At 49.0% G+C, this 24360-nt stretch overlaps 3 protein-coding genes across 5 annotated transcripts; 1 reads left to right on the plus strand and 2 right to left on the minus strand.

Moving 5' to 3' along the window:
- Window positions 1-244: 244 nt before the first annotated feature.
- On the minus strand, window positions 245-3075 carry SMIM7 (small integral membrane protein 7). The gene is made up of 5 exons (XM_032711927.1): window positions 2972-3075; window positions 2231-2272; window positions 2093-2145; window positions 1340-1430; window positions 245-917 (listed from the first exon to the last, which is right to left on the minus strand). The coding sequence occupies exons 1-5, from the start codon at window positions 2995-2997 to the stop codon at window positions 902-904; spliced, it is 228 nt and encodes a 75-aa protein (XP_032567818.1). The 5' UTR covers window positions 2998-3075; the 3' UTR covers window positions 245-901.
- Window positions 3076-3081: 6 nt separating this feature from the next.
- Window positions 3082-11228, plus strand: TMEM38A (transmembrane protein 38A). Of its 3 annotated transcripts, XM_032711906.1 has the most exons (7): window positions 3092-3319; window positions 4876-4954; window positions 5374-5530; window positions 7354-7538; window positions 8159-8246; window positions 8346-8463; window positions 9183-11228. In XM_032711906.1, the coding sequence occupies exons 3-7, from the start codon at window positions 5385-5387 to the stop codon at window positions 9411-9413; spliced, it is 768 nt and encodes a 255-aa protein (XP_032567797.1). In that variant the 5' UTR covers window positions 3092-3319; window positions 4876-4954; window positions 5374-5384; the 3' UTR covers window positions 9414-11228. The 3 variants fall into 3 exon arrangements, with proteins under 3 accessions (XP_032567796.1, XP_032567797.1, XP_032567798.1); XM_032711905.1 differs by lacking the exon at window positions 4876-4954 and having other exon boundaries at window positions 3082-3319; XM_032711907.1 differs by lacking the exon at window positions 4876-4954 and having other exon boundaries at window positions 3182-3308.
- Window positions 11229-20657: 9429 nt separating this feature from the next.
- LOC116799081 (zinc finger protein 239-like) lies at window positions 20658-22818 on the minus strand. The gene is made up of 2 exons (XM_032711904.1): window positions 22285-22818; window positions 20658-22097 (listed from the first exon to the last, which is right to left on the minus strand). The coding sequence occupies exons 1-2, from the start codon at window positions 22478-22480 to the stop codon at window positions 21163-21165; spliced, it is 1131 nt and encodes a 376-aa protein (XP_032567795.1). The 5' UTR covers window positions 22481-22818; the 3' UTR covers window positions 20658-21162.
- Window positions 22819-24360: the final 1542 nt, after the last annotated feature.

Consider the following 24360-nt stretch of genomic DNA (forward strand, 5'->3'; position numbering starts at 1 on the left):
ATTCTCCTCAGCAGCTAAAGAAACTGAAGCTGAGGAAGCCCCAATAATAGTTTAGTTTGATTTAAAAGATACTCAGCACTGCTCAGAGGCCAACTTACTATAAATAGAAATAAAGATATAAAAATAATATAAATAAAAATAACACAAGAATCCAGAGACTATTACAAGACTAGTTACAATTTCTCAAAACACACCAATACAGAATTGTTTCCTCAGTAACAGAATGAACACAGCATCAAGTATATATATTTTACTCTTAAATAGAACAGCTTTATTCAACCAAATCCAAGATTATTCCAAAACTATCCCTTAAACTTGGCTTAGAGAATTATTTTTGCCATTCTTCCCCTTCAAAATCCCTTATGTACTGCTTAGAAAACAAAATTATATTATTTTTAAAAGTTTTGGGGGTTTTTTTTGGAAAAACAGCAGGAAGGTGAGAATCTCTTTTTTTTTATTTTAATATTCCTTTTCTCCAACAGAACTAATGGAATAGTGAGAGGTTACAGGAACACTTTGCTCAGCTTTATGTAAAACTGAGACCCAAGGAGTGTGACTTGCACATAACCTGGACAGGGGTGACATGAGCTGACACAGCCCAGGACGGGTCTGGGAACGCAGAGGTTTAACACTGGGAACTGCAGTCACACTCCAGTTCTCCCCTGCACCTCACTCTGAGCTTAGAAAAACACAAGTTCTCTCTATTTCAGTGAAGTCTGAGATAATTTGACTGTGAATGTTGTGGCTCAAAGCCCCGGCAGTGAGTGACCAGCACACGATGGGCTGGAGGGGACAAGCCACGAGCCCAGGGCTGCAGTTTGAAAGCATTGGAATCTTTAAGAAAAGTTTGTTCCCAGCCAAAAGTCTCTTCCAAGGTAACAGACGTGTTTGTGGGTGACTTTCAAGATCCAAATAACCTGGGGGATGCAACAGAAAAAAAAGTAGATGAGAAGTGGGTGACGACAGTGCACAGTCACACCAATGCAAGGCTGATCCTGTTGGACTAATTGATGGGTTCCCACCCCCCAAAAAATGAAAAATATGCCAAAATTTAGACCCAAGTGCTGCCCCAAAGGATGTTTTATCTGACAACCCCCAATAAGCAACATAATGTGTGGCTGAATGACTCATATGCTGGCACAGAAGGTTTTGATGCACTGCAGGTGCCCACACAGCAAAAAAACTGAGGCCAACCCATACTTGAAAATTGAAATAAGCCAGTGAAATCAATAAGAATTATGGAAAAATCGAGTGGGGGAGAAGGAGATGTGAAAAGAAATGTATGTGCAAGAAAAATCCCAATATATGACTTCCTATAACCAAATGACACGTTACTTACACAATCATGCAGAACATCATGAAGATATTCCACAAGGCAATGAAGATTCGAAAATACCTGAGACTCAGCAAGAACTCTCTGATATTGTCACCTAGAAACCAAGAGAAGAAGCCTTTGATGTGAAAAACCCCCGACAATACACTGACAAGTCACATTTTCAGTGCTGCCTGGAAAGCACAAGCAACTCTGACAGAAAAAAAAAAAAAACTCAATCAAAAACACACCAAAAAGTTCAGATCACAAAATGCTGAAACTTGAAAGTTTAGGTGAATGATGGACACTTTGTTCAGTGGCAAAATAACCAATAAATGATAAAAAGGGTTCTCAATAAACGTAAAAAGGGAAGAGCAGCCTCATTGTAGGTCACAGCCTTCCTGTGATTTTTAAGCAGCAAACAGAGGGAGCAGCACAGGTGTATCCACATGGAAATGGCAACCAGGTGGTGAGCAGAGTGTTACCTCTGTAGTACAGGCACCTACAGTCAAAACGCTGAAAGAAATGTGCTTTTTTTGGGGGGGTATTTCTTCTCAAATCCCCTGTTTGGGGATCACAGGGGGGTTGTCACACCTGTATGTAAAACGGCACAGAGGAACCTTTTCAGGCTGAAAAGCACTAAAATGGTTATTCCAGCCAGAGAGCGATTCCCATCCAACAAAACCAGCGGGGGAATTGTGGTTTGGCCAAGGGTTTCCTTTGGAAAAGCCCATTCCCGTGTGTGTTCAGGCAGCCCCGGCCCCGCGTCCCCTCCGTTACCGGTCGTGGGTTCCCTCGGCTCCTCCCCGAATCCCTCCGTGTCCTTCCTCCTCCTGCGGTACAAGGGGGGCCGTGTGAGGCAGGTGAACCCCTTCCCAGCAAACTCCCTCCCCGCCCTCCCTCCCCGTGTTCGCTCACAGCCTGAAGTTGAGCACAGCACCGGCGTTCACCAGCAGCGTCCTGTGGGAGAGAGGGACAGCGATGGGGACAGGGATGGGGAGGGGGACAGGGATGGGGAGATGGGAAGGGGAGACAGAGAAGGGGGGACGGGAGGGTGGATGGGACATGGGAGAGGGGGACGGGGATGGAAACGGGACGGGGATGGGGAGATGAGGACAGGGATAGGGAGATGGAGGCAGGGATGAGGAGATGGGGACAGGGATGAGGAGATGGGGACAGGGATGAGGAGATGGGGACAGGGATGAGGAGATGGAGGCAGGGATGAGGAGATGGGGACAGGGATGAGGAGATGGGGACAGGGATGAGGAGATGGGGACAGGGATGAGGAGATGGGGACAGGGATGAGGAGATGGGGACAGGGATGGGGAGATGGGGACAGGGATGAGGAGATGGGGACAGGCATGGGGAGATGGGAACAAGCATGGGGAGGTGGGAACAGGCATGGGGAGATGGTAAGGTGGGACGGGGAAGAGGGACGGGGAAGGGGAATGGGTAAGTGACCGAGAAGGTGGACGGGGAAGAGGGATAGGGAAGGGGGATGGGAGGGTGGACGGGGAAGGGGAGAGGGAATGGGGAAACGGGACGGGGGATGGAGAGGGGGACGGGAAAGAGAAGACGGGGAAGGGGCCGGGGTCACGGTCAGGCACGCCCGGGCCGGGCAGACCCGGCCGAGCCGCCCCCGCTCCCCGTCCCCGGTACCCGCAGAGCAGCAGGTCCCCGATCATGGCTGCGGCGGCTCCACTGGCGGAATTCCGGGGCAGCGGGAGGGGAAAGGGAAGGGGCGGGCGCTGCTCGGCACCGGCGGCGCCTGCGCTGCCCGGGGCGGCTCCGCGCCCGAGGAGCGAACCGGGCACAGATCCCGCGGCACCGGCCCCGGGCAGCGAGCGGGGCCCGCGGAGGAGCCGTGACCGGGCCCGGCCGCCATGGAGCTGTCGGAGGCGCTGCCCCTCGGGGAGCTGGCGGCCACCTTCGCCTCCCTGCCCGTCTTCCCGCTCTTCGACACCGCCTATTTCATCGTCTCCGTCCTCTACCTCAAGTACGAGCCCGGTGAGTGCGGCCCTTGGCCCGGGGGACACGGAGGGGACGCGCTGTGCCCGCGCAGACCCCGCGTTCTCCGGCGCGAACGGGCTCCATTGCCCCCTGCCCGCTCTCCCCTCACGGGCGCTCGGGGTGTCGCGTTGTCGCGGCTCGGACACCTGTGTCTAAATATAAAGCGGGACATCCCCCCGCCGCCCCCCTGCGAACTCGTGACTCGTGATTTTCGGAAAACAATCTCGCCGTTTGGTTTACGGTTGGATTCCGAGCGCGTTGAGGTGTTTTAAGTTCGGTCGCTTCTCTGCTGCTACCCCGGGACTGAGCGTTGCAGTCCCTGTGGGCTCGAATATTTTCTGGCAGCGCCTTCCTCGTATTTATATACGAAAAGGCTGTAAGGAAAACCTTGGAATTTTCCCACCCTCTGGGCCGTGCCCTAATCTGTTCTCAGGCACCACAACTGACCTTGCTTTGTTTGTTCCCTCGGGCTTATCTTGCCCGGATCGATAGATCTGCGCCTTGGCTTTCACTTTCTGCGCTGTCACAGTCCGGCTGCACCTCAGTCTGTTCCAAACGCCACCTTCTCTGCGTGTTTTTGATGCCGTGTGCACTCCTCGTGCTCTGTTCTGAGCAGTTGCACTCTCGCTGCCCAGCGACTGAGGGGAAAAAAACAACCCCACGCTTGGGTACGATTTTCAAGCCCCCCCCTTGTGTGGTCTCCTGTGCTGCACAATCCACCCTCTGTTCTAGTTAAACTCCCTGTAAACAAGTGCTGGGTTTTCCAAGGCCTGATCACTTCCAGCTGTCTTCCAGCATTAAGTCCCGAAGGGAACAGTTAACAGGCAGCTCTCACAAAAATAGCCTTTTAAATGTATGCAAGCCCAGGAATCCACTGGGGCTGGATAAGGCTGGGGTGTGCTTTTCCCTGGATTCCTGCAGTGCTCCATCCCACAGCTCCCGAAGATCAGTGTGGGGACAGAACCGTCCTGTTTCCTCCTTGGAGACAGCAGGGCTTCGTGGAGCCAAAGAAAAACAAGTGTTACTAAATTTAAGCCTCAAGCTAAACCACAGGTTCCTATAGAACCAGTTTCATGTCTCGGCTGTTGCAGCTGTCTCGCTGTTTTCAGCTGGTTCAAATGTCCTGGGGATAGAAGAGCCTGAGCTCTCACAGCTTTGGCACTTACTGCTGTTTAAAATGGGCCAGGTAGTTGCCTTGACACAACATCTGATCATTCTCTCTCTTGACTGCCTGTTCCTGGCTCACTGAAAAGAGTTTTGTCTCTGAAGTGCTGCACAAAGGACTTTGGAGCTGTTTAAGGCGATGAAACGATCTCACAGGATTGATGTTATTGGGAGATTTCCCTGAAGGAGTACAAAGGTGGATGAAAATGGCTACAGGAATTTAAAAAAGGTTGTGGGAGGAGACCACAATGTATTAACAAATAGTAACACTCTTTTAATATCTCACTGTATTTTTAAGGGGTATTCCCAGCCTAGCACAGGAGTGGGGAAGTATCCTCAAAACATCTTCTTTCATATAAAGATTAAGAATTCCTATTCTATTTTCACAGGTTATCTTATGAATGAAAGAGCTGAACAGATTGTTCATGAATTCTAGAGGGCACCTAGGTTGAAGCAATGAAGAGAATGGTACTAGTATGCATTTTATTTTTAGACTGTAAAAAGACATTGATTTTGAGGGAAGAAATGTTCTTTCTGGTTGCAGGAAGTAGCAACAACTACAACATAAAGGAGAGAAACTCTCAGTTCATAAACTTCTAATGAATGTGAAACCTTCAGGGGGGGCCTGCAGGCTGGGATCACACCATTTCTTGCCAATCTCTGCTACTTGCTTGGGCTTCACAGAACACACACTTTGGCACCTTGTTTTACAAGCACTTTTCTTTGACTTACTTGGTGGGAGAACACACCCCTCAAGCCTCTTCCTTAGCGGGTCTTGAAGTTTCTGCTTATTTGCTGGATTCATCTTCTCCCTGGAGGTTGGACTGGATGATCTTGACGGTCTCTTCCAACCTGGATGATTCTGTGATTTCCAACTTGCTTCCCAGGGGCCGTGGAGATGTCTCGGAAGAGCCCTTTTGCCTCCTGGCTCTGCGCGATGCTCCACTGCTTCGGGAGCTACATCCTGGCTGCTCTGCTGCTTGGAGAGGCACCTCTTGGCTACTTCAGTAACAACTCCAGTGTCATCCTGGCCACGGCAGTTTGGTGAGTCCCTTCCCCTTGGCCCTGGGCACCACTGGCTGTGAGCAGCCCTCCGGTGGGGAGGGAGATGTTCTGTTTGTGCCACGCACGGGAATGATCCTGCTTGGCTTAGCTGGGGACAGGGGAGGTGGGGTGAGGTAGACTTTGAGTCTTTTGCATTCCTGGCTCCAGCTCCCAGTTTCCCTGACCAGTTGCCTAATGCTGTGATTATCTGGGCTGGGGCCAGGCCAAGGGCTGGGCACTTCTATTCATAGCAGCTGCTGCTGAGCCAGGGCCAAACCACAGCTGATACCACACATAGAGAGGAGTGGCCCTCCCTGAAGGTTTGGGGGCATTTTATTCGTTGTGACAGTGAAATGTGCACAAATTAACCTTTGATTTCCTCAGCTTATATGTGCTTTTGCATGGCAGAATGAACATTGTTAGGAAACATTATGAATGAAAGGCTCATACACAGAAGCCTTGGGGTGAATCCCTCAGCTACCAGGTTTTCTATGCTTAAGAAAATAAAAAGAAAGATATTCTTTGAGGCAATCTTCTGGAAAAGAGGATATCTGTCCTCTGTCTGTAGTATAATTTCAGTATGTGTAGCTTCTGATGCCTCTGGACCATACAAGATGTAAAATTCGAAAAGATTCTGAGTTAAAATGGTTGGTTTTTTTATTCAAAACAGAATAGTACCAGTAGTGGGAGTTCCCTGAATCCATTTGATATCAACTCAATTAATTGTTGCTGTAGAGGGGCTTTGTTGCACGCTGGTTACCTATAGAATCAGCTATGAAATTCAGAATATTTTTTCCTTTTTTATAGAGTCAGCCATGAAATTAAGAATCTTTCCTTCCTTTTTTTTTTGTTTTTACAATCAGCTGGGAAATTAAGAATCTTTCTTTCCTTTTTTTTATAGAATCACCTATGAAATTAAGAACATTTTTTTCCTTTTTTTATAGAATCACCTATGAAATTAAGAACATTTTTTCTTTTTTATAGAATCAGCCATGAAATTAAGAACATTTTTTCTTTTTTATAGAATCAGCCATGAAATTAAGAACATTTTTTTCCTTTTTTTATAGAATCAACCATGAAATTAAGAACATTTTTTTCTTTTTTTATAGAATCACCTATGAAATTAAGAATATTTTTTTCCTTTTTTGTAGAATCAGCCATGAAATTAAGAATCTTTCCTTCCTTTTTTTTTTGTTTTTGCAATCAGCTGGGAAATTAAGAATCTTTCTTTCCTTTTTTTTATAGAATCAGCTATGAAATTAAGAACATTGTTTTTCTTTTTTTATAGAACCACCTATGAAATTAAGAACATTTTTTTCCTTTTTTTATAGAATCAGCCATGAAATTAAGAACATTTTTTTCCTTTTTTTATAGAATCAGCCATGAAATTGAGAACATTTTTTTTCTTTTTTTATAGAATCAGTCACGAAATTAAGAACATTTTTTTCCTTTTTTTATAGAATCAGCCATGAAATTAAGAACATTTTTTTCCTTTTTTTATAGAATCAGCCATGAAATTAAGAACATTTTTTTCCTTTTTTTATAGAATCAGCCATGAAATTAAGAACATTTTTTTTCTTTTTTTATAGAATCAGTCACGAAATTAAGAACATTTTTTTTCTTTTTTTATAGAATCAGTCACGAAATTAAGAACATTTTTTTTCTTTTTTTATAGAATCACCTATGAAATTAAGAACAGTTTTTCTTTCTTCTCCTTCCCTCCCACCTGCCATAGCTCAGGCTGATGCCACACTGCTCCTCCCTGCACGTCCCAGATCAGGACAAACAGGCGGCTCCTTAAACTCTTTGTGCTTTTTTCGCAGGTATTTGATATTCTTCTGCCCCATGAACCTCTTCTACAAGTGTGTGAGCTTCCTGCCCGTGAAGCTCATCTTCGTGGCCATGAAGGAGGTGGTCAGAGTGCGCAAGATCGCGGCCGGGGTCCACCACGCTCACCACCTCTACCACCACGGGTGGTTCGTCATGATGGCCACGGGATGGGTCAAAGGTGACGCAGGAGAGACCCCCAAAGGCAGCAGGGAGGGATCCAGACTCCTGGGGAGGGCTGGGAGAGGCTGGGAGGGAAGCTCAGGGCGAGCAGCGGGCTGGGTGTGCTCAGCTGCCTCCCCACAGCACGTTTATTCCTGCTTGCTGAGTCATCATCCAGCTTCCAGGGGGGCATGAAGGGCTGGAGTCATTTAGGAATTCTTCCTTCCTTCTCTCAGCTGGCTCCCCACAGCATGTTTATTCCTGCTTGCAGAGCTGAGTCATCATCCAGCTTCCAGGGGGGCACGAAGGGCTGGGGTCATTTAGGAATTCTTCCTTCCTTCTCCTGTGTTCTGCTTGTCAGTGTTGAAACAGCCCAGGCAGTTTTCTTTCAGCTTTCATTTGGAGCAAGCACTTGAGCATCGGTTGATGGAAGAGGGAAATGCCCTTTCCCTGCATCAGGAAACACTTACTGGAAATTCCAGAAAGCTCTGTTGTTTTAGGCTAACTTTTAAATTTGGGAAGAATGTCATGAACCCTTTGCCCCCCTGGGTTGTCCTTCTCCCTTGAGGATCCAGAGCAGACAGCAGAGCTCTCTGGTGTGGCAGTTCCAGCTGTTTGACAGGTTTTCCTGTGTCACAGGTTCTGGTGTGGCATTGATGTCTAACTTTGAGCAACTGCTGCGTGGGGTCTGGAAGCCAGAAACAAATGAAATTCTTCACATGTCCTTGTAAGTAGGCAATTCTTGGTCAGAGCAAGAGTGAAATGTAAAGAACCATTCAGGGCTGGATGCAAACCTCCCAGAAAACCTTCCTTCTTTCCCCTTCAGCCCTACAAAGGCCAGTCTGTATGGCACAGTCCTCTTCACCCTGCAGCAGACTCACTGGCTCCCCATCTCTGAAGCCAACCTCATCTTCTTTTTCACCATGTTCATGATTGTTTGCAAGGTAAGTTCACAGCAGGTTTGATGCTACAAATTACAGAACCAGAGAACGGGTACAGACCTGAACTGGGGGTGTTCCTGAGCCACTTACAGGCTGTACATCCCAGGAAGAATCTGCTTGGGGCATTCAAGGCTAAATTCTCCATCATACAGGTGGGGTTGTAAAAGATCCCTGTGTCTTACTGCCCCATGGTTCTCTCATGGTTTGACTATTTCAGTTCACTCTTGAAGATGATACAGTCTTCCAAGAGAGAAGGCAGTGGTAAACAACCCACAGTCTGATGACAGAAATCAAATGGGAAAAATGCTCTTATGTAGTTTGTTGGGTTTTGTTTGTTTGTATTTTTTTCCCTTTTCCCTCTCACCATCTCCAGGTGAAATTAAAGTCGTTTCATTTCTTTACATCAGTTTGTATGTGCACATGCAGAAAACACTGTGAGCAGTCTGCACTTTATCTTCACAGTCTGTGGAGTGTAACTTTTAGAAGGTGCCTAGAGATGCAGGCAGGCAGGTGACAGCACTGGCTGTACATCCCTGGAAGGGTCTGCTCGGGGCGTTCAAGGCTAAATTGTCCATCATGCAGGGTGATAAGAAGACCCTTGTGCCTCGAGTCATGGAGCAGTGGGGACTTTAGTTGGGGTCAGTGGAATGTCCCAGCTGGTCAGTATTCCCTGGCTGGGCTGTGTGGTCCTTGACTCCCAGGTTTTCCCTGTTGCCCGGCAGGTTTTCATGACGGCCACTCACTCGCACGCCTCCCCTTTCGCTCCGCTGGAAAACCTCATCTGCCCAGTGCTCTTTGGCTCTGTCTCCAGTGGGCACCCAGGCCACCATCACGACCACCACGGGGCCTCCCATGAGGTTTCCCACCTGCCTCCTCCTCCTCCTCCTCCTGCAAAGTCAAAAGAGGAGCTCAACGAAGGCACCAGGAAACGGAAGGCGAAAAAAGCTGAATAAAAAAGGCAACGACGCAGAAAACAGGCCAAGAAAATCCTTCCAGGGCTGAGTCTCAAAGCCACCCGTGACTTCCTTTGTGCTCCAGTCGTTCTCCCTCGGGCTCCAGAGGAGAGGTGGAAGCCAGGACACTGCCAGGCGGGTTCCTGAATTCCAGTTTTGCTCTCTGTGCTTGCTGCTTGGTCTCTGCCTCTCTAGTCTGATCATACTTTCAGGGATTTGTGGGTTTTGTGCCAGGGTGATAAAGTGGGTGCCAGTTCCCAAGCTGTCAGCAGTTTTGATGCAGCATTTTCAATTGATGTAAAAATATTCTCACTGTGTTTATTTATGAATGGAGGGAATGGTTTGTGCTCCTGCAACTCGTAAGTTCCTTTGAGTTTTCATTGACCTTTCTGGTGTCTGCCAAAACAACAAACTGTTTAGACACAGTCAGTGTGGAAATCAGATTTCATACTTGAAGAAATTAAATGGTCTCTTATGAGCCTGATCTGATTTTTCCTTGCTCCCACATGTGCCATATCTCCAAGTAATGTGACATTTTATATGCAATAAGGACTTTGCCTGAGCCAAACTCTGTTCCTTTCACCTCAGTTCCCTCTGATTCTAATGGACAGTCATTTGCTTAAAGTCTGTGTTTGCAAGAGCTCTGAAGCTGTGAAGTGCTCCCAGTGCCATGTGTTGGTACTGTCACTATCCTAAACTCTGTGTCCCACTTCAAACCTGATCCTATTTAACCAGGGGAGAAGCATGGTCTGGTTGGTTTGTAATCCTGTGGGACACAAGAAGAGTGTGTGTGTAAGTATTTATTACTATTTATTTATAATTGCCAGGGCACCTCAGTCATGGACCTGAATCTGGCTTTTTTAATGTTGCATCTTTATATAGAGGGTTGGAACTTCTGATTTGGGTCTTAAGCCCACAGCTACGTGCTGGTTTGTTCTTGTGGCAGTGATCCTAAAGGACAGCCTGGACACTCCCTGGATGCAGGAAGGAATGTTTCCTATGTCCTTGAATTAAGATAGAAAGGCTGAAGCAGTGGATTTCACACCAGCTCATTAAAACTTAAGGACTGATTAAAAACACACCAGCTGAAAATACTGATTACCCCTTGTAGGTCCCTTTGGGCCAAACCACTGGTCTGTGAATGCAGCTTGTGCCCAGTGAGTGGAGAATCAATGCCTTGCATGGCTCAGGAGGAGTCTGTCAGCTCATTCATGTTCTGCTTAGTGAATACTGGCTTTTACAGTAGTTTTAAGCTGTTCTTATAACTGATTTTGTCCTTAAGAGTGGCATCATCCAAGGGCTGGAATCACCATGGTGAGGATGGCACACGTGGGGATGAAGCACTGGGCTCCCAGCTGAGCAGCATTTCCCATCCCCAGCACTGAGGTTGCTGCTGGCACCTCCCAACTGGGAATAGAAATGGGAGGATTTAAGGAAAGTGGGGTTTTGTTTGTGTGTGTGTGTGTCCCTGTTCACAATTGCAACTGATGGTTAATTAAAAATAAATATATATATATATATATATATATATACACAATCAGAGGAAAGCCAGTCTGGAAGGTGAAATGGTTTGTGGGTTTGGGGTTTGACAGTGCCTTAACTTTGTGAGTCCCCCTCCCCTTCAGTAGAAAACAGGAATTCTGCCTGACAGCTCCACTGGCTGGTTCTGCAGATGCTGCTCTACTGAAACCTGATGTACCACAAGCATGCACGAGACTCTAAATGTTTTATGAGATGTCTGATCCAAGGGGAATTATGTTTTATAGAAGCCATCAACAAATAAAAATTGTGAAGTGACTCTGATTGTCTGGTGGCCTTTGAGGAAATCTGTGTGTTTCTTTTTTCCTCCCCAGCCCCGGGAGCCAAACAGAAGCTCCTTGAGCTACTTTGAGTCTCCTTGACCCGGTGACAGAATCATTCTGAAGAGAGAGATCAGACTTTATGTCCTGCAGCTGTGCCTGAGCATGTTATAAATGGAAATAACATGGGAAAAGGTGTTTGTAGTGTTGCCTCAAATCAGACTTCCTGAGATTTCAGGGAAAGAAATAAGGAGACTGATTCCTTTGGCATTTATACCTGTTGTCTCTGTCTTTCCTTTTGTCTTTATAAGAGGGAGGAGAGCACTCAGCTGGGACTGCTAAATATACACACACATATACAGCCCCCCCCCATTCCAGCATATTTATATGGAGTTTCAGTATTTAAAACTGAAAAAATCAAAATGCTCTGCATGAATGTGAATATTTAGTGTGGGTCCTGTTGACTGCTGCTCTGCTCTCTAAGTGCAGAGGCTCTCTAAGAGTCCTTGCCCTTCAGAGCCTTTTGGACTGAGTCAAATCACAGCTGCCAACCACGAGAAATATTCCAAGGGATGTTAAAATTTGAGCCCTGAACACCTTCAGAGTACCCAACAGGAATGGGGTGAGTATTGAGAAGATAAGTGCCACAAAGAGGAGTCACAGGGTCCATTTAGTGAAGCCTTTCCTGGTGAGGGAGATGGGACCTGGCTGGAATTTCCCTGGCTCAGCACTGGCAGTCGGGTACAATTCCAGGCTGGTGTCCTTCATCCCCAGGAGCAGAGATGGACCTTTCAATGACCACAGGGACACAGGGCTGCTCCTGCACTTCTGGGAAGTCCCACTGGACCTGTACACACATTTTCTTCTTTGGGACCCTGCTCCAAACAGCCTGAAAATGGAGCTGGGCACTTCCTAGAGAGATGGAGTAACTTGTTTCCAGGCCACAGAGATGAAGGTGATGAGGAAAACATGACACTGTCAATTGACCTGGTGCACTAAATGAGGACCTGCAAAGGGTCATTTATTTTCTGAAGGGTTTCACTTGTCTCCCCCCAGATTTAATTTTTTAAAAATGTTTATTAACACTCCTTAATTCATCAGAGCAGTTGGGAGTGTTAAGTTGCTTTGGAATGAAGGGTTTAAAGTGTTTGTGTAACCCAACCAGTGGGAAAGGTCAGTGCCAGCCTTATGCATATTAAAAAAACCAAAACTAAACTAGAAAAAGGGATTAGAGTGTTTCAGGTGCTTTAACAATTCTGGCCTGCTGTGACATCCAGTTCAGTGTCATCATTTTGCTCAGGATCTCTAAATGAACAGGCTGATGAGAGCAGGTCCATGTCCTTTGAGGAATCCCCACTCCACAGAATGTTCCCAGCTCTGCTGCAGCCCCGGGAGGAGAGGAGCTGCCAGGGCTTAAACTTCCAGGGGCCACACGTCATTCCCCCGGGAGATGTCCTGATCTGATAACTTCTGATACTAACTCCAGGGAGACACAGCTAAATTTAGCAGCAGGTTTAATCCTCAAAGAGGCCCTGGGTGCCTGCTGGGAAAAACAAGTGTTTTAGTTGCTGTTTCAGCGTTTCATGTGGCTTGTCAGGTTTCCCTTTCCTGTTACAGAGCCAACCTGGTGCCTGCAGCTTTCTCGTGGTGGCAGATCAGCCTGAGAGACAGGGAAGGCTCTGCAGCACTGCTGTGTTTGTAGGAAAAAAACTAACCCCACAAGAGAATTGGACACAGAGCATTAATAATTCTGCACAGCAAATGAGGTGAAACCAAAAGGGGAGGCCAAAGAAAAGAATTTCTGTACTGAAGAGTTTATGAAGGAAAGGGCAAAGCCAACACAACAGCACCAAGGCAGAGCCACCAGCGTTCTGGGTTTCCCTTTTTCCTGTTATTGTTGTTGCCAATATGTACATTCTTGCACATTCTGTCCAAAGAATAACCAAATTATATAATGCAGCGAAGCAGAAAGACCCAGAGGGTAGAGATGGATGTCACCTTGGCCATCTCCTGAAGTTGTTCCTTTTAACACTTGCCAGGTGATTGGCTGCCAAATGCCTGCTTTTCCCTGCAGCCTGTTCCATGGTGCTTTAAAGAGCTCACAAAAGCATTAAAAATTACAGCTTTATGTGTGTTTCACAGTAGCACAGATTTATTTGGTCTAGTTTATGGTTCTTGTGCTATTCCTTAATGGGTGTAATTGGCTCCTGTAAGGCAGAAGTCAGGATCATATGGAAGGCAAGGCTGGAAAATGGCATTGCCTACCACCTTAAATACCCAGATTTCTGCTGCAACAAAGATTTTTCTCTCAAGATACTTTAGTTCTTTGCCCAAATAATGAGAAATATGAATATATATTTATACAATATTTTCTAGAAAGCTGTCAAAGACGGTTTGGATTTAGTGTGAGCTCCTTACATTCCTACTAGGATAACAGGACAGGGGCAAGGCAAACCTCTAGCACTGGAGAAATCATGCTGTTGATACCAAATACTCTGTACAGAGGGTTGATATTTTCCTGTTTAGGATGCTCTGTTGGCCCCAAGGCATCTGGTTTGTCCTGTGGGCTCATCCACCATAAGGAAATGCCAATTAAAGGGGTTTCAATCCGATCAGACATCAACATTGTTTGGTAAACACCCACAAAATTACCTCCCAGCCAAGAATTTAGTCCTGCTCTCATGGTCTGCAGCAGCCTGTGAACGAGCTGGTGGGGGGCTGGTGGCTCATGGAACAGGCAGAGAGTGGGAAAAGCAGTTCCCTGTCATGCCAGAGCCCACACTGCCATCCTGACTCACAGCTGCTGCTCACTCCAACTCCGTGAGGACACCTCTGACAAAAAGATGTTGATGGTGCTGAGTCATGAACACCTTGGGGTCTGGTCTCTCCTTTACACTTGTGCATCTGCATCTTTCACGGAGCGCCCATAGAAAAAGTTCTATTTGTAATATTTCCTTATCTGTTTCCTTTATGTCCCCCGAAGCAAATCTGGGGAGGGAATTTTTCAGAGAGCTTGTGAATATAAGGACAAATCCCTGTGTGAGACAGTGATTTCATCTTAGCCTTAGGGTACAGGTAGGCTGTAGCCCTGGAATGTGGAAAAACAGGTCTGATATGTTTAGAGGCTTCAATGTTTTTATAGCCTGAGGAAATCCAGAATGTCCCGGGAAAAGATTTGCAAGGTTGATTTTGTTTGGTTTTGATTTGCAAATTTGCAGCAGCTCCCCAGAAACCATCACCATCACACGGGACATTCCTGCAGAAAACAAGCTCCTGCTTTCCCAATTATCCCAGCCCCTGATGCTTCTCAATGGAGCTGGCAGATCCTGACATTCCAAAAAAAGCCCTGCAGGCTGAGGACTCCTGGTCCCACTGCAACCCTCTGATTCAGTGAGTGAGCTGATTCTCTTTGCTAGAGACAAGAACTGGTGTGATGAGCAACAATGACAGGTAGATGCAGAGGGAGAAGCACATAACATATCACAGATCACAGTTCTCTGAAGCACAGTCTAAAATTCCGTGATTTTAGGGTCCTAATGTTGGCTTAAATTAGATTTAGACCAATGTAGGCTAAACCCTAATGTAGGCTCTGCTCTGTCTGTCTGTCTCTCAAGGTAAGAGCTTCCTCTCCCTGCCTTTATGATTTATGACAGATTAGGATGTCGGTTAATCTCTTCTTATTTGAGTAGATGACTGTGGAGATTAATCAAATATTGTCTGCAAAAGGAGCCCATAAATACAGATTATTAATTTTTCATTAATTATTCCTCTGGGTGCCAGAGGGATACAGAGGATGAAGCCAAGGATAGACACCAGCCTCTTAAATCTCATTTCATGGCAGAACTAGGAAAAGCACAGCAGCTGCTCTGGCTGATTCTGGTTTTCTCTCAGTTCAGATTCCTGGAAAAGGCAAAAATCCACAGAAATTATAGATTTATGGTCTCCTGTGAGAAAATGGGGGAGCAGAAAATGGATCTGAGTGAGTGAATCTGGTAGAATCTGGTAGATCTACCAGCTTGGCTGGTAGATCATCATCTCTGTTCCGTGGAGGAGGCAGCATTCCTTATGGGAAGAGCCATCCTGAACACATGCAGAAACATTTATACACAAACTGAGACAGCAACGTGCTGGGAATATTGGAAAACAGCAGCATGGAAGAAAGGCACTGAAAAGGAGGGGAGATGCCTGTTCTGCCAGAGCCTCTGCTGAGGTGTTTGCCCCAGGTCCCTTCTCTCCCTCTGCATTCCAAGGGCATTTGGACAAAGAGAGTTTTCTCTACTTGTCCTCTGCTGACAGCTGCAGGTTTTGAGCTCAGCAACTGCCCCTGGGGTGAGTTCTGCAGCAGCACACACTGACCCTGGGGAGCAGCAGGTGGGCCAAGGATGTTGTCCTGCACTACATGACAAAACCAGGAGCAGCAGCCAGCCATATTCTGTCACTGGAATTCTCCTGTCAACTGAAGCATCCCTCAGGAGGTGGATTTTTTACAGTCCTTCTGATTTTTATCTTTCTTTCTTTTTTTTTTTTTTTTTTTGGTAAATGATTACATTTTTCTTTCTATACTTTCAGATGTGCTGCTCCCTTGGGGGTGGTTCCCCACGGCTTGACAGAAGGCAGTGAGGGGGCACAGGCTCATACTCACAGCCTGGGTATCGCTGTGCCTTCAGTGCCACACCTTGCCTTGAATCTCTCAAGTGCAGTTGGTGCACAACCCTTGGCACGACAGGGGCAGCAAGAGCTTTCTGTGCAGGCACCTTTTGTCTGGTAGGAATCTTCATCCACACTGAATTTTGGGAGTGGGATGGGCAATTTGAGCACAGAGCTCCTACAAGCGAACGACTGCCGTTCCACCCAGGAAAGAAAACCCTTACCCTCCATCTCTCAAGTGCAGTTGATGTGCCACTCTTGGCACTACAGGGACAGCAAGAGCTTTCTGGCAGGCTTTTAAAGGGAACCTCCTCCCCACACACCTCCTGTGCTGCCCCACATGTGCGGCCCTGCTCTGTCGCCCCTCCTGGCTCTGCCCACCCCAGAAGAAACAGATGGGGGGCTGGGGGGGGGAGACCGACACTGAGAAAAAATTCCAACATCTCTTTTCAAATCTACAACAGTCCCTCAGGAACAGGCTGCTCCAACACGAATCCCCCACGTGGTCACAAGTCCTACCAGCAAATCTGCTCCAGCGTGGGCTCCTCTTTCCACGGCTCCATGGGGGCTTCCCATGGGGTCTCAGCCTCCTTTGGGCATCCCCTGCTCCAGTGTGGGGTCCTCCCTAGACTGCAGTGGGATCTCTGCTCCAACCTGGACTCATCCACAGGTCACAGACCCTTCAACTCAGGTTCATATGGACTTCCAGCCTGTCCAGTGCAGCAGCAGTGACAACAAGCAGCCACTAAGGAGCATCAGACTGACACACAGCCAGGAGCCCCAGACAGCACCAGCAGCTGTAAATTCCATCAGCACATCCCAGTCCCAACTGTCAGTATCTCCAACATTCTCAGCCCCTGGACACCAAGAAAGGCTGTTGTGGTTTTAGTCCATCCAGCCCCCAAAGCCCCTCACAGCCACTCCTCACTCCCCCATCAGCAGGATCAGAGAAAGAATCAGGAGGGAAACAGCTGGAAAACTCATGGATTGAGATAAAACAGTTTAATAAGGACAAGCAAAAGTTGCACACATAAGCAAAACAAACCAAGGAATTCCTTCCCTGGTCCCCATGGTTGGGCAGGTGTTCAGCACCTCAAGGAGAGCAGGGCCCCATCCCATGGAATGGTGACTTGGGGAAAACAAACTCCATCGCTCCAAACCTCCCTCCTTTCCTCCTTCTTCCCCCCACTTTATACACTGAGCATGATGTTGATATCACTGGCTAAAAAGCGTGGGGTCAAGACCCCACTATCTGGTTTGTCCATGAATTAGTAAGACACAGGTGCAACTTACTCAGTTCTTAACAGAACAGAAGGAGAATTAAAGAATGACCTGTAAAGATTATTGGTGTGACAGGGGTTAAACTGGGAAAATAATGGGTAACTCATCAGTTTCTCTATTTACCAAACTCCCTAAACCTTTGCTAGGATGAGATTCATTGGAAAACCAGAGACAGAAATTAAATTTTAAAAATGGGGATACTGAAATTGTAACTGCTGAGACTAAATATGTCAAAGCAGCAGCTCTTCTTATGCAGGAGGTAACTCCAGTCAGCAGCAACATCCTGACTGCCTCAGCTTAACGAGGCAGAAGCGTTTGCTAAGGAGGGCGGGATAGGAGAAAAACCAAGTAATTAATAATTACTCCGAAGTAATCACAACTTCGAAATTAAGACGCTCCAGGTGAAAAGAAAAAAATAACAGCTCTTTACTAAAGAATACATACATAGAGGTAAGACAACGAAAGAAAACGAGCAGCGATCCCGCACCCAAACTCGCACCGATAAAATAATTACAGTTAATTTTTCGCCTCTCGGAGCGGTGATAACCGCGGCCAGCAGGGGGCGCTGGTGCATCGGGGGGCGGGGCTGCAGTGCCAGGGGCGGGGCTTCAGTGTCAGGGGCGGGGCTTCAGTGCCGGGGCGGGGCTTCAGTGCTGGGGGCGGGGCCGGCAGGGGGCGCTATCGGGTCTCTGAGGGGCCACCACAGACGGGTGAGGGAGAAGGGGAGATGGTGATTCCTCCCCTCTGGCTCTGCCTGGAACTGCCCTTCCTCGCCGATGGGTGTAAACTGCCACCAGCACGGAGTGGGGTCAGTCAGGGCCGGGCTTCGCGAACGAAGATTTGGGAAGGTCTCTACCCACGTTTGTCACAAGCGCGCTGGTGGCTGAAAAGGCCAATATGAGACAGGCACGTCTGGTTGCAAAAGGCACAGCAGAAAGACTCCTGAGGTGGTAAATTCTGTAAGGCACGATTCTTTCTGCGTTGTCTTTTCTCCTCAAGGGTGACCCTGCTGCGTTCTCAAAGGCATCAGCGGCGTTATAGCTGATGTGTCTCCAGACCTCCTGATTGGAGGCCAGAGTAGACCAGTTATGGTGATCAGTATGGCCAAGGCTGAGATGTTGTTTCAGGGAGTCCTTGTATCTTTTCTTTGGGGCTCCTCTCTTGGAGTGGGATAAAGAGCAGCCTTTCCCCTCTAAAGCTCCTCCGCGGACGGTACCGGCTTCTCCGATGAAATCTGAGGCGAGCGCAATCCTAAACATCCACTGGTCAGATTATGTGACTGATACGTCTGTTCTAGAACAAGCAGCAGTCACAAGTATTGAGGCCATGTTGCTGAGAACGCAGCTGTGCTGGGCAGGGCACGTCTCCAGGATGAAGGACCACCCTCCCTCAATCATGGCCAGAAGATTTGGGAAAGGTTTGTTACAAGCGTGCTGGTGATACAGGGCTTTGCAAATGAGGGTAAGGCCTTCGAGCCTGCACAATGGATTTTTTAGGTGAGACACAGTGTGTGCTGAACTGAGCCCACCCTTTAATCCTAAGGTTCATCTGCCGGGGCCGAGCGAGCTGGGATGGTGGCAGCAAGGTCCTCAGGACATAGGTTTGTTTAGAGTGACCTTCTCTTAGAGGGATGGCCTTACAGGGCTGAACGAGTTCCATCTGCCCGGGTTTAGAGTTGTCCTTCTCTTACCCCCTCCCTAAGATCCTGCTTTATGGTGAACTTGCCACCGGCTGCCACAAGAGAGGAGCCCCGAAGAGAAAATACAAGGACTCCCTGAAACAACATCTCAGCCTTGGCCATACTGATCAACATAACTGGTCTACTCTGCCCTCCAACTGGGAGGTCTGGAGACACATCATCTGTAACGCTGCTGATGCCTTTGAGAACACAGCAGGGTCACCCTTGAGGAGAAAAGACAACGCAGAAAGAATCGTGCCTTGCAGAATTTACCACCTCAGGAGTCTTTCTGCTGTGCCTTTTGCAGCCGGACGTGCCTGTCTCTTATTGGCCTTTTTAGCCACCAGTGCACTTGTAACAAACGTGGGTAGAGCCCTTTCCCAAATCTTCGTTCTGGAAGCTGAGCCAGGCCGGGGGCAGGACAGGGCGTGAAGGAACAGAGGGGTCAAAGGCGGTCCAGGTGACTTGGCCGAAAGCAAAACGAACCCTGGAGCTCTTCTCTTCACTCACACCCTCCCTGAGTCAGGGCTAAAGTGCCCTCCCCAGAAGAAAAAAAAAAACTCGCCTCCCCCTGCAGTCTTCTGAAGCCATTAGCTTGGAATGTGGGGCTATCAGCCGGTCCTTTTGTGTGTGTGGCTCACTCTGGTCATCTCCTCCCCCCTCCCTCAACACCTTTCTTTCACGGTGCTAAAGGGAAAAAATTCCAAGCAGGGATTTTTTTTTTCTTGAAAACAAGAAAACCTATGACACCGACTGAAGTTGAAGTTGTTCCGTGTGGGCCAGTGGAATTCCAGGAAAATCGAATCACCCCTAAGCCAGGAGCTATATCAGTAAGGCAAAACCAGTATCCTTTGAAATTAGAAAGCTAAGTTGGATTGGTTTCAATAACAGACATATTTGCTAAGCAGGGTTTGCTTGTAGAATGTGAATCCAAGTACCCATAAAGAAAGCAAATGGTAAAGATCATTGATTAGTGCAGGACCTGAGAGAACCCTCTTAACTGATAACCTAGAGCACTTTACAGTATTAAATAATGCCTTTTTCTGCATCCCCTTGGTCAAGGAAAGTCAAGAAATCTTTGCTTTTGAATGAGAAAATCCAGAAACAGGGAAGGAAGAGAAGAAGCCACCTGTCTCCTCCCTGAGCCACAAACAGTTCATGAACTGCCTTCCTGGGAGTGGCAGGATGATGTCGACTCTAGATTGCTCACTATGGACTTGTGGTAACACCATTATATGAACTTTTAAAAACAGCCCTATAAGAATTTCCTCACCTGGACAGATGGTGGTGCAAGAGCAGCCTTTAAGCAGCCAAAGCACCCCCTGATGAGAGCCCCTGCTCTGGGTCTGCCACATCTCTCAAAACCTTTTGAACTGTTTATCTGTGAGAGGCAGAATGCTGCTCTGGGAGTGTTTGCACAGTTTCTAGCAGATCAGCAATGAGCCTTTTCCAGCCCAAAGCCCTGACTGGGAATTGTACACAATGGAAGCAGCTTTGTTCAGGAGGGAAAACGAGTGACAGGCTGAGCAGTGACCACCACAACCAAGGGAATCAAATCGCAGCCTTACCAACGACTGTCTCTGCTCAGAAAGCAGAATTAACTGCTCTCAGTCCTGGATTTAAGGAAAAAGAGTAAACATTTGGCATTGAAAACTTTCCCTGAAACTGAAAACCCCTGATGGATCAAGACTGTGACCATCACTTGGACCAAGGGACATTGAAATTGCAACAACCAGGTCTATGCTGGATCCTTGGGTTGTGACTCTGTATTTTTCTACTCTGATTCTTTCTTTTCCCTTGTAAATTTTTTTAAGTGTTCCTTTTATGCTTTTTTATTACTAGAGATAAGAACCAAAATGGCTCCAAACCTGCTTTACATGGCATCCAAATTGTTCTAAAATAAACCCTACACATATATATTTATAAACAGCCATCATTTGATGCCCTTTCACTCTAATCTGCCCCAAGGAATCCATAAATGAGAACCTGGGTCACCCTCACCTTCAGGATGGGTCAGAACAGATGCCAGACATGGGGGAAGCTTCTGGCAGCTGCTCACAGAACCCACCCCTGGAGTCCCCCCTGCTACCAAAACCCAGTACACTGCCCAGCATGGACCACTGGGAACACGGATCACTAGGGCTGTGCCCACCATGGATCACCCAGAACGTGGGTCACCAGGTCTCTTCCTAACACGGGACCTCCGGTGGGTGATGGAGTTGGAGCAGCGGACGAAGCTCCTCCCATGCTCCCCACATGTGTAGGGCCTCTCCTTGGTGTGGATGCACTGGTGGGTGAGGAAGGTGCAGCTGCCACTGAAGGTCGTCCCACACGCCCCACACTTTTAGGACTGCTGCCCGATGTGGATCTGCTGGTGGCGCATCAGGTTGGAGCTGACGTTGAAGCTCTTCCCACACTCCAAGCACTTGTAGGGCCGTTCCCCCGTGTGGATCTGCTGGTGGCGAATCAGGTGGGAGCTCTTGCTGAAGCTTTTCCCGCATTCCAAGCACTTGTAGGGCCGTTCTCCAGTGTGGATCTTTTGGTGGCAGGCCAGGCTGGAGCTCTGGCTGAAGCTTTTCCCACATTCCCCACACGTGTAGGGCCTTTCCCCAGTGTGGACACGCTGGTGGGTGATGAGGTTGGAGCTCTGGCTGAAGCTCTTCCCACACTCCCCACATGTGTAGGGCTGCTCCCCTGTGTGCAGGTGCTGGTGGGTGAGGAGGGCAGTGCTCTTGCTGAAGCTCTTCCCACATTCCAAGCACTTGTAGGGCCGTTCCCCAGTGTGGATCTTCTGGTGGCAGATCAGGTCAGAGTTCCGGCTGAAGCTTCTCCCACATTCCCCACACGTGTAGGGCCGTTCCCCGCTGTGGAAATTCTGATGGGTGATGAGGTGGGAGCTGTGCCTGAAGCTCTTCCCACATTCCCCACACGTGTAGGGCCGTTCCCCAGTGTGGATGCGCTGGTGGGTGAGGAGGTGGGAGTTCCATCTGAAGCTCTTCCCACATTCCAAGCACTTGTAGGGCTTTTCCTGAGTGTGAAACTGCTCAGGGACCACCAGGTCAGAGCTCTGGCTCAAGCTCTGGCCGCCTTCCCAGGACAGGGTGAGTCTTTCCTCCTCGAAGCACCCTGGGCTGGCTTTGGAGTCCCCCCTCCTGGGGAATGTCCGGGACTTTTCCTCCCCGCTGCCTTCCTGCGCCGTGGAGCCCTTCAAAACAGCCTCTCCCACCAGGTTCTGATGGGGGGATTTGTCCTCTGGGCTCTCTGTCCTCAGCTCAGGGCCTGGGGTAGGAAAGAAGAAGGACAAGGAGGGGATTTGCCTCTGGGCCAGAGGAAAGGGCAAGGAGATCCCCCCAAATCCGTCCCCAGTAGGATGGCAGCATCAGTGGGGTTGTCCTGCAGCCCGGGGTGATGCTCGGCTGGAAGATGTAGGAAAGACAGGGGCAAAGGGGCACTGACTTCCTCCTACCTGCCTGAGTGTCCTGCAGCATCTTCCTCTTCCTTGTAGCCTCCTCCTCCTCCATCTGGCCAAGGAAGGAGAAATCCTGTTTTGAGGAGCAAAAACAAGGTGTGAGCACATTGGGTTGGGGGTTCCTCCAGTCCAAGTCCATATCTAAAAGCCACCAAGCATCTTGCGACTGTAAAAACCTCCAAAATACCAACATTCAGCCCCAAAAAACCCTCCCAGGAGATCCCCCTCTCTGGTCTCTCCACTTTGGGGTTCTAGGGGTCCCCCCTGTCCGGGCTGCTGGGGGTCCCACATGTATTGGGGGTTCCCCCTCTCTGGGGTCACCACCCTCTCCAAGCTGCCAGGGGGTCCCGGGAATCCCAAGCCTCTGTGCCTCTGTGGTTTCCCCACTTTGGGGTTCTGGGATTGCCCCCTCTCCAGGGTCCCACTTAGGAATGCCAAGGGTTTCAGAGGTCCCAGGGGGTCCCTTCTCCAGGGTGTGCTGGTTTAAAGGTAAACCAGCAGGAGAAATGAACCCAGCTCAAAAGAGATTATAAGTCAGAGTTACGATTTATTAAAAATAATTCGATAAATACAATTATACGGACAAACAAAACTCAGATGTATAACCCAGCACCCTGGGGCACGAACAGAGCGGTGTTTGTTGGCCCCCACCCTGAGCCCTACATGGTCCCCCTGAGTCCAAAGTAAAAGGAGAGGGAAAACCTGTTGGTGAGAGTGCTGGTTGCAGTCTGGTCGAGGGTGGTGATGATCACAGTCTGGTAGAAAGTGGTGGTCGCAGTCTGGTCGAGGTTCTGGTCCTCCTCTGGATGGGACAAACGGGCCCAGAAGTCCCAAGACCCCGAGATTATACAGGCTCAGGTTCGAGTGGGATTGCCCAGTACCTCCCCCAGGGCGGGGAGTTCCACAATGGGTGATGTGAGTCGTGAGATATTTTTGGAATCCTTGGTGGCCCATTAGCAGCAGCCGTGACCCCTCAGGCTGGGTGTGGAGGTGCTAATGAGTCCCTGGAGGGGAGTTAACGTCACCCATAACTACAGCCTGAGGGGTCAGGTGTGCTCTGAGCAGCTGCTGCAAACGACCTGTAGTTAACAGTTCCTGGGAAATGACACGGAGGGTGTAGAACACACAGTTTGGGTTACACCCATACAGCGATGAAACTGGTCCCGGCTGCTCTAACCAGGACACAGGGGTCCCACGGGTCCCCCCTCTCCTGAGTTCCCCCTCTCCGGGCTGCTGGGGGCCCCGGAATCCTGGGAATGCCCCCTCTCCGGGCACCCATTTTGTTGTCCCAGAACTGCCCCCCCTCTCCAGGCTGTCGGGGGTCCCCCAGCTCCGGTATCACCCCTCTCTGTTCTCCCCACTCCGGGGGTCCCGGGGTTCCCACCCACCCCCGGCTTTCCCGGGGGGTCCCCAAAACCGGTGTGCGGGTTTTGGGGTAGCGGGCCGACAATGGAAGTTCCTGACCAAGGGAAGACCAAACCCCACCCGGGGGGGACCCCGCATCCCCCCGCCCACCGCCGGGGCTCTGCCGGGAACCGCCACCGGGACCCCCCCAAAAAAGCACCTCCTGGGGACCCCCAATATCGCCCAAAGGGCATTTCTGGCTCAGCTTTGGAGTCCTCCAGGCTTCAATATCGCACTAGCCCTCGACAAAAAGAAAAAAAAAAAACAAACCCCTCAAGATATTTGGGGCGAGCTCCCCCTCCCGGCTCACCTGCGGGATGCGGGGGGAGTGATGCTCCCGGGGAAGCTCCGGACTCCCGGCCTTTCCTTCTGTTCTGGCTGCTCTTCCTCCTCCAGCTCCTCCCCATCCCGCCCTTTCCTCCCCCTCCACTTCCTCTCGCTCCTGCCCTTCCCTAATTCCAGCCCCTTCCCCTCCTCCTCCTCCATGGATATGAGGTAGGGGAGCCCCGGGCTGGGTTCTGACCCCACCACCAACAGGTAACGCAGGGAGGACACGGGGTTTTGGGGGGCCTGGGGAGTCCCAGAGTCAAGGCAGGGGGAGGCTGGGGGGGGATGGAGAGGTGGGATAGGCGAGAAAGGGGTGTAGGGAGGTGTTGATGCAGGATAAGG

The sequence above is a fragment of the Chiroxiphia lanceolata genome, chromosome 27 (genome assembly GCF_009829145.1).
Source record: "Chiroxiphia lanceolata isolate bChiLan1 chromosome 27, bChiLan1.pri, whole genome shotgun sequence".
Classification (NCBI taxonomy): Eukaryota; Metazoa; Chordata; class Aves; order Passeriformes; family Pipridae; genus Chiroxiphia; species Chiroxiphia lanceolata.

Bases quoted from the DNA above. Each gene is read 5' to 3' on its own strand.
- TMEM38A (XM_032711905.1), top strand. From the start codon at position 3,196: ATGGAGCTGTCGGAGGCGCTGCCCCTCGGGGAGCTGGCGGCCACCTTC. The intron at 7,539-8,158 runs GTGACGCAGGAG...CCTGTGTCACAG, and splicing joins GGCCACGGGATGGGTCAAAG to GTTCTGGTGTGGCATTGATG. The intron at 8,464-9,182 runs GTAAGTTCACAG...GTTGCCCGGCAG, and splicing joins TGTTCATGATTGTTTGCAAG to GTTTTCATGACGGCCACTCA.
- LOC116799081 (XM_032711904.1), bottom strand. From the start codon at position 22,480: ATGTTGGTATTTTGGAGGTTTTTACAGTCGCAAGATGCTTGGTGGCTT. The intron at 22,098-22,284 runs GTAGGAGGAAGT...TTCCTACCCCAG, and splicing joins GCTGCAGGACACTCAGGCAG to GCCCTGAGCTGAGGACAGAG.
- SMIM7 (XM_032711927.1), bottom strand. From the start codon at position 2,997: ATGATCGGGGACCTGCTGCTCTGCGG. The intron at 2,273-2,971 runs GTACCGGGGACG...TCTCTCCCACAG, and splicing joins GGGGACCTGCTGCTCTGCGG to GACGCTGCTGGTGAACGCCG. The intron at 2,146-2,230 runs GTGAGCGAACAC...CTTGTACCGCAG, and splicing joins GCTGTGCTCAACTTCAGGCT to GAGGAGGAAGGACACGGAGG.